Below are 16,124 nucleotides of genomic sequence, written 5' to 3'. Positions count from 1 at the left end.
AGGCAGAGCTCGGGAGAACCGTTTGGCTGGAGGATGACAGACACCAGTTCCATCTGGGAAGCCAGGACAACCCCATCCCACCCCCGCCCAGGAGCTGGCAATCGGGCTGAAGTCAGAGGCCACGGACACTAGCAGAGGGCTGTAGTGAGCCAGGTGGGAGTGAAGTCCCTGGGGGTGGGATAAACACCAGCACAGGAGCCTGGAATAGCACCCGGGGTGTGGGCTCCAGCCCTCCTCTCACCCGGCTCACCCAGGGTGCCGCCAAGGCTGCCAGGTCTAAGCCACCGAGGTGGGCACATGGGTCCCCTCTGCCTGCAGGCCTAGGGGTCAGGCAAGGAGACGTTCACGGCCACCTTTGCTGGAGGAATTAAATATAGAACAGGGAGACACAGTTGCCAGGCAGAAGCAGGAGGCGCTGTGAATAGAACAGTGCTCTCTGTGGCGACAAAGCCATGAGACAGCCTGCTATGCATGTGCCAAGGCTTCCGGGCAGACTCTCTGACCCTCACGGTGGCCTCTGAGCTGTGACTTTGTTCCCACTTCACATGTGGGGCATCTGAGGTTTAGATGGGAGTCCTTTCCCCAACATGGTTCTGCCAGGCAGAGAAGCCTCATACAGACAGTTTAGAGCCCAGGTTCCTGCCACCATAGCAACTGCAGGTTCCGGGGTCACCACCCCACCAGCTTGGAGCCAAACTCCTCTCGAGTTTTTCTCTGGAACGCTGGACATGCTGGGGCCTTGGCTCACAGCTGCCCACCAGCCTGCAATGCACAGAGCAGGTGCTTCAGCAAGCGTCTGACAGAACATGACTGCAGGGCCTTGGTGGGGTCAGAGCCCACCCGCGGGGGGCTGGAGGCCGGCAGAGCACGTGTCCCCCTCCTGAGTTGCCCTTGCAGGCCCTGCAGTGCCTCTCTGGGAGCCGGTCTGGTGCAGAGACACAGGCCAGGTGGGCACTGGTACCTGCTGCCCTACGTTTCCCACCCTGCCCAAGGTGTGCCAACTCTGGTGAGCCCAGAGTGGCTGGTTCTAATTCAAGGGCTCTGAGGGCTCTGAGCTGGCTCAGCTCCAAAGCAGGGCCTTTCTGGGCCTCAATGAAGCATGCCCGTGAGTCAGCATGGAGACTCGGCCGGAGCAACAGGAAGGGCAGGGTGCAGAATGAGGAGCCAAGGATGGTGGTGGTGGGGTAATGCCTGGAAGAACGCGAGTCCCTACAGCCTCCACGGGCTGCAAGATCCTTGCCCAGCAGATTTTTCCAGAAAAGTTCTGTCACGACCACGCCACAGGTAACGCCAGATAGATTCCATGGGGCTTGAGCGGGTTTGTAAACCTGCGGGACTCCAGCCTGCCCTGCCCTGTTCCCTCACCCATGAATCCCCGCTGAGAACTGTGTCACACACTCGTAGCCCCGACACTAGCCTGAAGGAAGGCTAAAGCGGGTGGGTGAGAGAGCAGGGACGGAGACCTTCAACGCTCACTTCTTGGTTGTGTAATGATACTTGATTAAAATGAAGTCACACAGTGCATCTTTTATTAGACATTATTTTAATACCATATCAAAACACCTTGACTAATGAAGAAAGCCTTTTCCCCCAGCTTTGAACATTTTTTTAAACATTTTATAAGGTTTTTTTTTTTTTTGTTTTGGATTTTAATATATAAATACAGAAACCTATCTTGCCGGAACTGATGTCACGCGTGAACATCAACAGCTAAAATGTTCTCAAACAGAATACCTGAAAACAGGGGCAGCTGTACACATCCTTTTAGTCTTTTGTTTGTCTAAGGTTTTTGGAAAAAAGAAAAGAAAATACACAGGGGTCTAGGAAAAACGTTCAGGCATTTTTGCAGGACACTTGTGATTGTTAAATCCTCTGAACTGACCAGAACCAGGAGGGAAGTGGGAAGGAGAAATGGGAAGAAGGGGGAGAAGGTCCTGATGGGCTTGTTTTTGGCAACAAAGTCAAGGTATCGGGGTCCCCAGGGGAGACAAGTGCAAAATCAAGCCAGAAAAATGGGGGGGGAAATCAAACAAACAAAAAAACCAAGGCAGAGTGGTTGATGGAGAGGCTGCTGGATGCCGGGCACAGGAGGGCTGTAAGCTCTCTCCGCGCCCCTGGGACTTGAGTGGCAAGAACCCGGCTCTGTTCGTTTGTCACTGAGTGGGTTCTGGCCGGGCAGCAGACAGCGATCTGTAAACATCACGAGGGAAAACACCAGTCGACACTAGACTTTTTGCTTTTTTTATAATTTTTTTTTTTTGTAAACACTTTAGAGACAGACCCACAATGCCTTTCAAAGGTGAAAAAGAAAATGCCCTTTCCCTCCTGGGATGAGGATGAGGGGAAGGATAGCGGGTGATTCTTTCTTCTCTCAAACTGGCTCTCATCCAATCTGGTGTCCTCAGGGAGAAAGGGGGGCCATTCTCTGGAAGTCAGTGCAGGAGGGCGCCCTGTTCCCACTGCTGTCCCCAGCTCAGCTCTGCCCCAGTGTCCGAAGCCTCCTCTCAGGAACGGGGCCCTGGCTGTCCCTGTGGGGACCGGAAGGTGTCAGTCGCACTTGGTGGGCCCGAGGCCGGCCGTGTGCGTCCTGCGGAGGCCGGGCTGGGGCGCCCCCCGAACCAGAAGTCATGCTGGGAATCTGGACTTGCAGCCGGTGCCAGGCTCCATGCCCTCTGCCTCTTTCTTCCCCTCGCGTTTTCTTCACCCCACGTCCTCAGTTTTTGAGGTGAAGGTAAAAAGAGCAAGTGTCCCTGAATAGTTTGACATCGTCAGCTGTTCTGGGGGTTTACTTGGGATAAATGAAACAAACCTAACAAAGAACAAAAGAAAACAAAAAAACAAGAGAAAGAGGGAGACGAAGAGAGAACGAGAAAGAACGGAAAGAGGCCCCTGAACCCCTGGGTGTGAGATGAGGTGAGTTTTGGTTCCTCTGGGGATGTTGTCTGTTTGGCGGAAGGGACAGGTAGGATGAGGACAGGAGAGGACATTCAGCAGTAAAGCAAGGTGCCCAAGGGAGACACGGGCTATACAATGGTTACAGGGTGGGAAATGCCCACCAGCTGACGGGCACTCCCCTTTCTGGGGAGGAAGCTGGCTGGGCTGGTCTGCAGCGCAGCCAGGGACCTGGGCTGTGGTGGCGGGGCCCCAAGTCTGGCCTGGAGGCCCCCGACTCATCTGGAGTGGGGTGAGGGAGGTGGCCAGAGGAGGCAAGAACCTGGTCAGCTGACTGCTGACAAGTGCTGCAGGGACAGTGCGCGGTCCTGTTCAATGACCGTGATGTCCACATGGGGGTGCAAGCGAGATGTCCCCATTCCCAAAGAAGCAGGACCCCCCCACCGGGGTGAGGACCTGCTCCACAGCCCAGGGAGTACAAGGCACAGGCTCCCCCCACCCAGCACTTTCTGAGGCTCCTGCTGAACCTTCTCAGGGAGATTTACTCTCAACGTCTGGATCACACTGGTCTTTCCCCAACTCCACCTCCACCCGTCCAGATTCTTCTGGACGACCATGCAAGAGTGGACTCTCAGGCTTCCCAGGAACCACTCCCACCCCACAGAAGCACTGCTGCTTAGACCCTCTTTCCCCGACCCCTTTCAGTGGGGAGGCGGGGGTTTGTGAGGGCAGCTCAGCAACGCCCTCCCCACTCCAGGCCCCCAGTCACTGGCTCACCATTGAGAGGAGTCAGCAAGCGAGCCCAGCAGGGTCAGTCCGCAGGGTGTTCTGGACAAGATCTGTTCACTTCAAACCACGAGTCTATGCAACTGAGGGGGGAGACGGCAAGGGGGGCGCGTCACTGGCTGAGCAGCTGCTCCTCAGGGCCGGGTCTCCGAGCAGGATTCCTACGTCTCACCCGCGAGGACCCGACACCCACTGTCTACTGGCGGGAAGGAGCAGGGCACTCAGGTGGGTGCTGGCTCAGCCGGAGGCCCCGTGCCATAAGGTGGGGTGGCGTGGGCCTAGGCCCATAGGAAGTGGGGAGAGCGGTCTAGAGAGGGATGAGGCCTCGGGGGCGTGGAGTCCGGGAAGACGGCACAACTACCAGAGAGTCGGCGAGTGCGGGGGTGCTGCGAGGGGCGGCCAGGCGACCGTCTCCAAGGCTTGAAGGGCGAGGAAGGCTGGGCAGCGCCCTAAGCGGGCTGTCTCCTGAGGCTCCCTCCCTGGCGGTGACTTCTCAGGAGACCCCACTGCTCTGCCCGGCTGTGGCGGGCAGCCAGCAGCCAGCCCTTCCCAGGAGAAGGTGGCCAGGGGGGGAACTCAGGAGCGCCAGGCAAAGGCCGGCAGTGAAGTCCTGGGGTCATAGAAAGGGGTGTCCGAGCCTGTCTTTTCGAAACAGGAACCAGACTGGCTATTTGCGTAAGTCTCCCCCAGAGCGAGAGACCTGTCCTCAGTTCTGCTCAGTGCCTGCCGGGACGCTGCCGGCCTGGCGCCGGGCCCGGCTCCCCGGCCCTCACTCGCGCCCTCCCAGCAGCAACCGCATCCGAGCGCGGCCTGTGGCCGGCGGCCCCAGTCAGGCTTCAGGAAAGCCTGCGTCAAGAAGCGGCTCTGGGACCCCAAGGGCCGAGAGTAGTGGTGGCCACGGGTGGCACGGGGCAGCCTCCCGTCCTGAGTGAGGCATCTTCTTTCCAGTTGGAAACAAGACCCAGGCTCGAGCTGGAGCCTGAGGACGAATCTCGAATCTCGGCCCTGTTAATTATGGAGGCGCCAGCCCCACAGGTAGTGAATATTACCGCCCGCGGGGCCTCTGGGGGCGAGGGGCGGGGCCTGGGAGGAGCCTCGAGGGCCCCGATGGGGTGGGGCCTGGGGCCGAGGAGCGGGGCGGGGCAGCCAGCACCTCCCTCCGCGCAGACCCCGCGGCACAGACCAGTCTCTGCACACTGCGGAGCAGGGGGGGCTCAAGGAGACACACAGATACCCAACCTTCCAGGGGGCCAGGGATCCACAGGCTTCCCCGGCTCTGCGCCCTGCACGTCCAGACGTCCCCGCCTGCTGGCCTCTGCCTCGACCCTGTTCAGGGTCTTTGTGACGGCTGGCTCTTATCCTCCCACCACAGGGAAGGAGCCCTCTGGGGTCTGAGTGTGGAAGAGCTGGGCCTGCCAGGTCCCTCATACCTTTTGTGATAAATGCACAGGCAGGGCAGCCTGGCTATCGTGTCCCCCTGAAGCAGCTCCTCCAGGCAGATCACACACTCACCCGCGTCTTTAGTCAGCACGTCATCTGCAGAGAGGGGACAGCGGGAGAGGACGGGGGTCAGTCACCAGCTGGCAGGGGTCTGAGAGCCGGTTGGGACGGCGTGGGCCGCCTGAGTGGGTGAAAGCCCCAGGTGGACCTTGACGTGAAGGTCCTCACTGCAGACACCAGACATGTAAACCACACGCCAACTATCTGAGGACAAAATGGGATTAATCACCAAATACGCAGCCCAGGAGACAGAGGATGAAAATGGACGGGAGAGGGAGACACAGGGAGCTAGGCAGCACGAGACAAACTGGCTCCCTGGACAGACGTTCCCTCTAAACACACACACAGGCCAGGACACTGATTTCTGGCTCGGGGAAAAAAAACGGTGATGAAGAGAGTTGGACTAGGCAAGAATGAGGGAAAAACAGGCACTCTAGCCAATATAAGTGCACACAGGATTATTCACAACAGCGGGTGGGAAACGTCCACTAGCTGATGGAGAAGTGAACCATCAGTGAACCATGCGTGTGTTGGACCCACGCAGTGGAGTATCACTGAGCCAGGAAAGGTGAAGGGCTGATGGGGGTTGCGACATGGACGCACCTCGACGACATGGTGTGAGTGAAAGAAGCCAGACGCAAAAGGCCACCGGCCGGACGATTCCCTTCATGTGAAATGTCCAGAAGAGGAAAATTTAGAGACAAAAAGTTAGGTCAAGGGGCACTGGAGAGTGAGTGCTTCATGAGTAAAGGATTTTCCTTCTTCTTGTGGTAACATGAGATGTACCCTCCTGATAAAAATGTAAGAGTACAGTACACTACTGCTTATAGGCATCATGTTGCAGAGCGGACCTGGAGACTTATTCATCTTAGGTAACTGAAATTTTCTACCTGTTGAATAGCAGTTGCCTGTTTCGCTCTCCTCTGCCATCCACCCTTTGCTCTCCAGTTCTATGGAGTTGACTGTTGATTCCTTTAGATCCTTCATTTAAGTGGAATCATACAACGAGGTCCTTCTGGGGTGATGAAATGTTTGCAACTAGACAGAGACGGTGGTTGCATAAGGTTGTGAATGTCCTAAATGCTACAACACTGTTACTTGTGTGTTAAACACATTTTAACTCAATTAAATAAGGGAAAATCTTTCGCCACCTCATGCGAAGAGTTGACTCATTGGAAAAGACTCTGATGCTGGGAGGGATTGGGGGCAGGAGGAGAAGGGGACGACAGAGGATGAGATGGCTGGATGGCATCACCGACTCAATGGACGTGAGTCTGAGTGAACTCTGGGAGGTGGTGATGGACAGGGAGGCCTGGCATGCTGTGATTCATGGGGTCGCAAAGAGTCAGACACGACTGAACGACGGAACTGAACTGAACTGGAAAAAAAAAAAAAAAAGACACCTTATGCTCCCACCAGAAAAGAATGAATGGAAGGAAGATGCCCCGGGTGAAGCCGTAAACACAACAGTAGGAGCAGAGCCGGGGGCCAAGCCAACACCCTCTAGGACGTCCCTGTGACATTCTGGGCACTGGTGACTCAAGTGAATAAGCCATGGTCTCAGGACTCAAGAAACTCACAGCCCAGCAGAGGAGGCTGAATAAGACGGAAATGAACAGCACAGGGATTCCTGGAACTCTTAGGACGCACACAGATCCAGATGTGAGAAGTGTGGGAGGCGTCTGGGCGGGGTGGGGACGGCTCAGGGAGGGGTGTTCCAGGCAAGGGGACAGCATCTGCGCACCTGGGGGGAAGGACACTGCTGCAGAGTCATGGGGCCATGCAGGGAGGAGAGACCAACTTCCTGAGGACAGGCGTGGGACCTGCATTCTGCTGCGGGGCCTGGGCTTTCTCTGGTTCACTGAGGGGCCCTGGAGTCACGCTCTGATCACATCTGGTCTTCTGAAACCACTAAGAGTGACTGGAAGAGCCCTCGGTGGGCAGCCCGCTCCGGAGGCTGACGCAGCACAGCAGGAGAGGGGAACTCAAGGCCAGCGCCAGCACTGGGGGTGGGAGGCTGACACGAACTGGGGCAGCTGGGCAAACTGGGGAGGGGGGGGGCGGTGGGCGGGCGCTCGTCATGACGGGAGGGAGCCCAGGAGGAGGAGGACGGCTTGGGAAGGAACAGTGAGCTCAGCGATGGGTGGGAGGTGCTGAGCAGGAATCTCCCCGGGGACACAGCCACAGAAACCTCCCAGAATCCATGCAAGTCCAGATCTGGGGTTTAGAGGAGAGATGTGGGCCAGAGCGGGAGGTGGGGGATACAGAGATTAGACAAACGAAGAAAGGGCAGATGACTGAACCAGGTGAACTCTAGTATTTGAAAGGCAGGTGAAAAGAGGCAAAGTCAGCAAAAGGCTACCCTGATGTTCTCAAAACCACAGGAGAAATATCCAGAGGGTGGCTTCTGGATGTGAAAACAGCAGAGCCTGAAGCAGGAGAATTCCTCACTCCTGAAAGATTTTAATTGATTGTGGACACGGCCAGTGATACACACTGAGATTTTATGTGTGTGTGTTCAATAAGCCTCAGGATCTTACAAGCCAGGCAGGACACCTGGTTTTATTCCTGATTGGCAAACAGAGACAATGCGGCCAGAGAACCAGATACCTTGCTGAAGTCAGAGCGGGCTGGGGACCCTGGGAGCTCAGGGAAGCAGGCAGTGCCCACACGCAGCACAGAGCCCAGGAAGCGGCATCTCCCCACTGCGGAAGGCAGGAGGAGCCCAAATCCGGCAACAGGTCTGAGTGGGTTGAGTAAAACTTCCTGTCCCAATCCCTGGGGCGCTAGGAATCAGGAGCCCCCAGGTGTCCCTGGGTGCCCAGCAGGGGCAGGAACATGGCTGAAGCTGAAGTCTGGCCACCACCCAGATCCTACAGGACTTCTGCTCTCTCATGCTGGGAGACCGCCGTCAGCTGCCAGGGGACCTTGCCGCCCAAAGGAGAGGACCCCGAACCACGCTGAGATTACTATGCAGATGGACTCCAATGCCTCTGGGCTGGGCACCCTGAGGTCCCCAGAGCTCGGGGGCTTGACTGATCCTGGTCAATGAGAACACAGAACCAAGCTGTTCTTTCTCCTCAAGCCCCACAAGCCCCAGCTTCCTGACACTGCATGCAAAGCCAGGGTCTCTGGCCTGGGAGGAAGCATGGAAGTGAGACTGGCCTGAGGGGTGGTGCTGACAGGGCCAACGCTCAGCTCCAAGGCAGACCAGAGAAACAGCCCAGGGTGGCGGGCAGTGCGTCCTGCTGCCGGGGAGAGGGTGGGAGGTGGCGGTGCACTTCTGCCTGTCCCTGACAGCTGCCGTTCATCAAAGAGGAGCGGCTGAGGAGGAAGAGAAGAGGGAGCCCTCCTTCTCTGGGGCCAGCTGCAGGCCACCAGAGTCCACACAGCCCGCTGAACCCCGAAGACGCTGCACGGTCAGGGCTGCAGCTCAGGCTGAGGGTAGCGGCCAGGACCCCAGCGCTGCTCCTTCCACTTGGCCAACCTGCTCCCGTCCTTCAGAGACCAGGCGACAGTCTCTCCTCTGGAGCTGGAAACCAGCACCCACCTCACAGACGGCTGCGGCCCTCCCTTTGGGTAGGGGGAGGAGCCTGGCTGTGGGGAGCACAGGCCTGACGTCGCCCAGTGGGACTCTGGAGGGGCACGGAGGTGGGTGTGGGCACTGGGGGCTGAACCCACGTCCCCAGGCCTATGGCAGTCACAGCCCTGGCGAGCAGGACAGTGGGAGCCAGAAGGAGAAGCCCCACACACGCCCCAGACAGGCTCCACATGGCCTCACCTCCACGCCAGGTACCCAAGAGCCTGGCACTGCAGCCTACCGGGGACCGGGAAGGTGCAGTGCCACCCACACCAGGCCATGCCAGCTCCCTTCCTGGGGAATCTCCAGGCGAAGGGGAGACTCTGAGTGGAGCGCTCCCCTACCAGCAGCGGTGTCCCACCCCAGCCCCCGGACTGCCAGTGCTGCCCAGGTGGGCTGGGCTTCCATCATGACAAGCAGAGGGGGGTCCTCAGGCCCGAGGGGTTTCCTGTTATAGAGGCTGCCCAGGGGCCCCTCAGTCCCCTCTCCCCAGGGCTCCTTCTCACCCACGCCTCATGCACAGCAAGCCAAGAGCCCGCTCCTGCCCTTCCTCTGCAGGAAGGGCACCTGCACAGACACCCCTAGACAGATCCCAGGGCATCAGACTCAGCCACTCCTAGCATCAGTAATAGCTCCCGGCAGTGCCCCGACTGGCTTGGGCAAACTCCCCAGCCAGGACCTGGCTCCCCAAGGCCCAAGAAAAGGCACTTCCATCACAACCACGGGGTCCCTGAGAGCAGAGACACAGGCCAAACAAGCACCATGGGCATAAGTCTGCTGGTGGGGGGTAAACGAGCAGGAGGCACACCTACTTTGAGGGGAACCAGAGTCCCTTTCCTTTAAAGAAACCTTGTGTGACATTCAGCATTTAGCTGGAGGCGATGACCTTTGGCAGAGAGGAGAGGTGGGCAGGCAGGACCTAAGAAGCAGGGCATAGGTCTGTGCCCCAGAAGAAAGCTAAGCAGACAGGAGCTTTTAAAGCTGCTCTGACAGCCAACAAGCTCGCTGAATATTGCTGGCAAAAGAGCCTGCCACATGCCAGGCTCTCCCAGAGCCAAGGAGCCCTGTTGGTTGCGGAATCCGGGCCTCCTCGGTCCCAGGACTGTGACCCTTCTGTTCACGGTAGAACCAGGCCCCTCACCTCCAGATTCACTCTACTAGCTGACCAACATGAAGGTCAAAACCTGAGTGCGTGTTCTTGAGGATGCAAGTTGCCCCAGTCTCAGAACCACAGAGAGACACTGAAAAGGGAGAGAAATGACAAGACCCTGTCAAGCTGGCCACATGTATCCAAGGAAATGAGTCCCCCGACTCCATTCTGACCCTTAAGGCATCCATTCTGGGTTCAGAGCTGCCCGCAGAGGAGAAGAGAGGACAGGAGAGCCTGTGCTCTGGGGTGCACCCCCACCGCATCACGTCACCCCGACTCATGGGCCCAGTGCCCGTGCAGGAGCACCAGCTCCTGGTCTTCACGCTTCTCCTGAGCACTGGGTGAACCAGTTAAACTAGTCTTGCCCTTCCTAAACTGACCTTTAAAAAAAAAAAAAATCTGGCAGGCGGCTACTGGAGGCCTTCCAACCCACGGCTCAGGCCAACCCTCATAATAAGAAAAATACTACTTTCTATCAGCCTCATTTAGGAGGTTTCTTTTCCCCCAACTCTTTGGTGGTTAATGTCACCTTATATAACTGCTATCAGTTTCCTAAAAATTTCCCCAATTGGTGCTAGCATCTACAGAAAGGGTGTGTGTGTGTGTGTGTGTGTAGATGGGGAATCTCCCAGGAGTGACCAGGAATTTCAGTAAATCTTCATAAGAAACAGCACATACCCACTAAGAAAGTCTCAGATCATCCCCTTCCCAGAAAGATTGAGAGTTTTACACCTCCCAAATGCCTTAAATCTCTTCTTTTTTTCCTTTTTTGGTAGAAAAGACAGAGTAAGATGATAAGAAGTCATTAGTAAAATACGGCCTAGAGGTCCGAACTGGGATTTTGGTTTAAGGCCCCAAAAGGCCTGTGCCGTATCTCAGAACAGGCCCCAGAGCAGCCCTGGAGACTTGCACTCCATATACAGACCCCAGTGGCAAATGCCTTCCTCATACCTGGAAGGTTTAGGTGTCCTTAGACAAAGACCGCTTGTGTTAACTGTGCCGCAGAGGGGCGAGGCACCTTCTTCGCCTTAAGACAAATTCCACTGATGGGACCAGAAGCAACATGCTGCTCTTTGCCTTGGGTGATTAAGGACTGGCTTTTACAGAAGAGGTCCTCCTGTTCACATTCACACACCCATTCTCTCATGCACACCCTCCCCTCCCCTGCCCCCAAAGAGATGGCTTTTGGACTGTGTGTACGTCAGTCGCTCAACCGTGTCTGACTCTTTGCGACTCCATGGACTGTAGCCCACCGGGCTCTGCTGTCCATGGGATTCTCCAGGCAAGAATTCTGGAGTGGGTTGCCATTTCCTCCTCCTCTTCCCAAAGCAGGGATCGAACCCGGGTCTCCCACATTGCAGGCAGATTCTTTACCATCTGAGCCAACAGGGAAGCTCCCAAGTGAAAGTCACTCCATCGTGTCTAACTCTTTGCAACCCCATGGGTGGTAGCCCACCAGATTCCTCTGTCCATAGAATTTTCCAGGAAAGAATACTGTTCCCCTTTCTCCAGGGGATGTTCCCAACCCAGGGATCGAACCCATGTCTGCCACATCGCAGGTGGCTACTTTACTGTCTGTCTGAGCCACCAGGGAAGGCTTTTCAACTAGAGGAGGCAGACAATGGGAACAGACCAAGAACAGTCACGGCCAGGCCTCCGGCTGGCTGGCTAACCTCTGCTCCCTCTGAGGGGACTCAGTCTGAGTGTGGCTGAGTGAGGCCAGGAGGACACCGAGGGCAACACGGCACACCCGTGCCAAGGCAAGGTACTGGGGCTTGATCCCGAGGAAACGGCAGCCCGTGGACAGAGCCTGGTGGGCTACAGTCCATGGGGTCCCAAAGAGTGGGACACGACTGAAGCGACCGAGCACGCATGCACGTCTTTGCACAGCACGCTAGGCAGGTGTTCACTTTCACTTTGTCCACGGGGTGTCATGGCGGGGGACTGGGGTTTCATGGAGTCCCCTGATGTACTCATGCTCAGCCCCGAGGTGGCGGGTCAGTTCTTAGTCCGCAAAGGTGTCCACACATCACATCTGTTCTGCCCTGGACAGTCAGGCTTAAGCCGGTCGTGCAAAGCTCGGCCGGGACTCCCCTTCCCCGCAGAGAGCTGGCGCTCCCGCAGACCCTCAGCTGTCAGCTGTGTGTGACCAAGGCCTGTCTCCCGACCAGATGCGAGAGGAGCTAAGCGGGTAGCAGGAAGGACGGGGCGCACTAGCCTCCTGAGGGACTCCCGCCCTGCCCCACTCCCCTTGCCCTTCCCGCTCGGAGGCAGGGTGCAGAAGCTGCCCAGAGGCCACCCCTGCCTCCCGCCCCAGCCAAGCCCTCACCGTTGTAGGAGAGACGAGGTTTGCTCAGACACATTATAAAGTGCATTTCCATCTCATCAGAAGCCACGGACTTGGAGCAAATGGGGCACTTGAAACCTGAAAGAAGAGAGAACAGAATGAAATGTTTTGTTTCCCCAAATCAAGCATATCCATAATAAAGGTAGAAACTCTTGTGTGACTCTGGCCATGTGGGCTCAGAATCAACACAGAGAATGACAGTCTAGATACATCCCACAACTGACTTCTGCATTAAGGCAACCAGCATTTTGTTTCTTTGTTATAGCCTCCAACTCCCATTTTTTTCATGGAGGCTCACCCTTAGCAGAGACATTACTTTGCCGACAAAGGTCTGTCTAGTCAAGGCTATGGTTTTTCCAGTGGTCATGTATGGATGTGAGAGTCAGACCATAAAGAAAGCTGAGCGCTGAAGAATTAATGCTTTTGAACTGTGGTGTTGGAGAAGACTCTTGAGAGTCGCTTGGACTGCAAGGAGATCCAACCAGTCCATCAGGAGATCAGTCCTAGGTGTTCGTTGGAAGGACTGATGCTGAAGCTGAAAATCTAATACTTTGGCTACCTCATGCGAAGAGCTGACTCATTTGAAAAGACCCTGATGCTGGGAAAGATTGAAGGCGGGAGGAGAAGGGGACGACAGAGGATGAGATGGTTGGATGGCATCACCAACTCAATGGACATGGGTTTGGGGGGGCTCCGGGAGTTGGTGATGGACAGGGAGGCCTGGCGTGCTGCGGCTCATGGGGTTGCAAAGAGTTGGACACGACTGAGCGACTGAACTAAACTGAACACCCTTGTCATGCCCCTTGCCGAAGCCTACCAGCCGTCTCTGGCACCCGACTTGAGTTTTCTTTGCATTCAGATCCTTTCCCAAGGGGGTCTAGTGGGCAGTGGGGACAGGGAGTCATTGAGCGAATCAAGGTGACAGAACAGTCTGTCTTTGAATAACAAAAAGCTAACATCCTTCCGCCTCCGGCCCTCAAACCACTTAGCTAGATTGCCTGGGGAAGGAACCCCTACAGGTGTGGGCACCTCCGCCCCTCAGCCGGAGCACCTTCCCTCCCGCGGCCCCCGCAGCTGTCCTTGGAGAGTGTGCTTGGAGAGTGTGCGTGCAGCGGGGTGGCCCTGCAGAGCACTCCCGAATGCCGCACGTGCCTTGGCCACATGCCTCCAGGAGTGACAGCTGTTTCACAACCGCAGGCTGTTTTATTCTCCAGGAAGTTTACTCATTACACACCTGGGGAGTTTCATCAAACTGTATCAGCGCTGGATATTTTGGCGGAGAACCTTTTGAGCTGAACTCCATTATGCATTGATTGCTTTTTTATAAATTATCTTCTGACCGATTTCTACAGATGAGTACAGATTTTTACAGATAAATACAAATCTTTCCAATTTTCCCCATTTTACTTTTATTAAAATTACTTTTCAAAGGGGGAACTCCCTCCCTGGTGCTCCGGTGGCTAAGACTCTTCTTGTGCTCCCAATGCAGGGGGCCTGGATTCCATCTCTGGGTCAGGGAACTAGATCTTGCATGCTGAAAATAAAGATCCCACATGCCTCAATGAAGACTTGGTGCAGCCAAATGAACAAATATTTAAAAACAAAACAAATGGGAAATTCCCTGGTGGTCCAGTGGTTAGGACTCTGCTTTCCCAGGTTTGATCCCTGGTCAGGGAACTAAGATCCCACAGGCTGCACAGTGGAGCAAAAAAAAAAAAAACCCTACTGTTTTCAAATAGATTACTTCACTTTCATTCTACTAAAAAGACTTAGAAGTCATCTATTTATTTGTCCACATCAAATTTTAAACACCACAGTGTCTCCCTTATGCGACCATAACCCCTACTTTCCCAGTCTGGAGTTTCCAGGTCAAATACAGGACGTCTAAATACTGTTGTGAAGATTTGACCCTTCTGTTAATTTTCAGCCTAAATGTCCACACACAGTTTCACTGGACGCAGGAGCAGTATCTACCATGAGGAGAGGGTTCAAGGCAAAGAGGAACTCACAGCTTCCTCAGTGTCCTTCCTAAGGGGGCTCGCTCACTCTGCGGGGCAGCCCCTGACCTGGACAGCTGGCGGTGCTGAGACAAGAAGCGGGCCGGCTCCCGGGCAGGGCACAAACCCTCCTCTCTTCAGGGACAGGGCTCTGAGCTCCAGAACCAGACAGAACACCCACAGTCCGGCCTGCTCTGGGCAAAGCGGACCTCAGACTCTGCGGCACCGACCCCACTCCCCCAGCCCCTTCCCTCAGAGATACTCAGCGTCTATGTGCGTTGGCTAAAAAGTCCTGAAGTGCTGTCATCTCAAGGACTCTGGCTGAGCTTTGAGAATGGGCTGTATTTTCTGATCTCTGGGTGGTTGTGAATCCATCAAAGACAAAACCAGAACACAGAAAAGAAACATGAGCAGGGAGGGTCCACCCCACGTCCCAGCACAGGTGAGTCTGGCACAGTGAGAATGCTCTTCTAACCTCGTCCTTCTGTCTCCCTGAATCTGCCTCAGGCCTGTGTCCTGCAAATTCACCAATACTCATACTCAATAACATTCCACAGAATGACCAGCCACTGAGAGAGCAGTTGTTCACCCTTCCTTCTCACTCAAAAGACCAAGGTTTTACAACACTTTAAGTGACTACAAGATGCTTTCACTTTAAACTGGCCAAGTTTAGGACCCTGCCTGCAGGCTGAGGTCGCAGGGCTGAGGGGAGCCCAGGATGGACTTGACAGGTCCTCAGATACCACGTCCTGATGTGGCCACTGGGAGGTGGTAAAGTGACTTCTCACTAAAGAAAAACCCTTCACCTTGTACATTACTCACATCTCTGATTACTTAGAACAGTCATAGTTGTTACAATGGCATCATTCAAACCTTTGCACCCCACTGTGATTCCCTGAGTATAGGAGAAGGGTCAAGTTACAGCTACGATGCTGCGAGAAAGGGACACCCGGCAAGAAAGGTCTAGGAGGAAACGTCACTAGACATTTATGTCCTAGGAAAAAACAAGCTGAGATTCACAGGTTTAGGCCGATCCTCTCATCGTACAGATAAAGAAAGAGACCCTGGGAGGCCAACAGCCAAACAACTGAGGGGCTGAGCTGAGACCAGAATCAGATTTCTTAGCTCCCAACCTAAAGTCCTCGCCGTTGGAGAAGAAAGAGTTGACTGTGGGTGTGATACTGTGATTTCTAATCAGAAGTATACATTTGGCCTTTGTCCTGTTTCTGGCACAGACCTAAACTAAAACCCTTGGAATCCACTAACGAAAGGCCAACAGCATCTGGTCTTTTGTCATCACTTCCTGAAACAGCTCCAGAACCAAAGGTGAAAGAGTTAAAGGGCTGTTTATTCATAACCATCCCCTTTGAACTGCACCACAGTCTATGTACATAAGGTGACTTTTGGAAAGTCCCTAGATGATAACCCAAGGATGGGGTCCAGTTGCCAAGAGAACCAACCATGTGATTAGAAGACTGGAACTTCCAGCCCCACCCCTGACCTAGAGGCTGGATCAGTCACCAGGGATTTAATCGATCATGCCTATGTGATGAAATCCCCATTAAACCCCCAAGGAGAGGGTCTGAGAGCTCTCTGGCTGGAGGTCTGAGGAGAGCGGTGTGCCTGGAGCCAATGTGGCTCTGCGTTCCTTCCCCCGACCTGACCCTGTGCACCTCTCTCCCTGGGCTGTTCCTGAGTTACATCTTTGCATAATAAACCATTGGTCTAGTGAGTGAAATGTTTCTGAGGTCTGGGAGAGGAAGGGGGCATGGGAACCTCCAATTAACAGGCAGCTGGACAGAAGAGGAGGTGACAACCCAGGCTTGTGACTGGCCTTGGAAGTGGGGGCCGTCCTTGGGGGCTGAGCCTGTG

The 16,124-nt window shown here is 55.2% G+C and overlaps 1 protein-coding gene across 4 annotated transcripts in view; it reads right to left on the bottom strand.

Moving 5' to 3' along the window:
• Window positions 1-1,507: 1,507 nt before the first annotated feature.
• The window catches only part of ZNRF1 (zinc and ring finger 1), an 87,768-nt gene continuing 73,151 nt past the window's right edge, over window positions 1,508-16,124 (bottom strand). The window contains exons 2-5 of one of the 4 annotated variants that reach the window (XM_070770325.1): window positions 12,238-12,333; window positions 5,109-5,214; window positions 3,670-3,761; window positions 1,508-2,809 (exon numbers count right to left, since the gene is read on the bottom strand). In XM_070770325.1, the coding sequence (XP_070626426.1) occupies window positions 3,704-3,761; window positions 5,109-5,214; window positions 12,238-12,333 (260 nt within the window). In that variant the 3' untranslated portion in view covers window positions 1,508-2,809; window positions 3,670-3,703. The remainder of the gene's footprint in view (window positions 2,810-3,669; window positions 3,762-5,108; window positions 5,215-12,237; window positions 12,334-16,124) is intronic. The other 3 variants (XM_070770326.1, XM_070770327.1, XM_019979449.2) reach the window with 3 other exon arrangements.

This window comes from Bos indicus, chromosome 18 (genome assembly GCF_029378745.1).
Source record: "Bos indicus isolate NIAB-ARS_2022 breed Sahiwal x Tharparkar chromosome 18, NIAB-ARS_B.indTharparkar_mat_pri_1.0, whole genome shotgun sequence".
Lineage (NCBI taxonomy): Eukaryota > Metazoa > Chordata > Mammalia > Artiodactyla > Bovidae > Bos > Bos indicus.
This window is presented reverse-complemented; position numbering and strand designations above follow the sequence as displayed.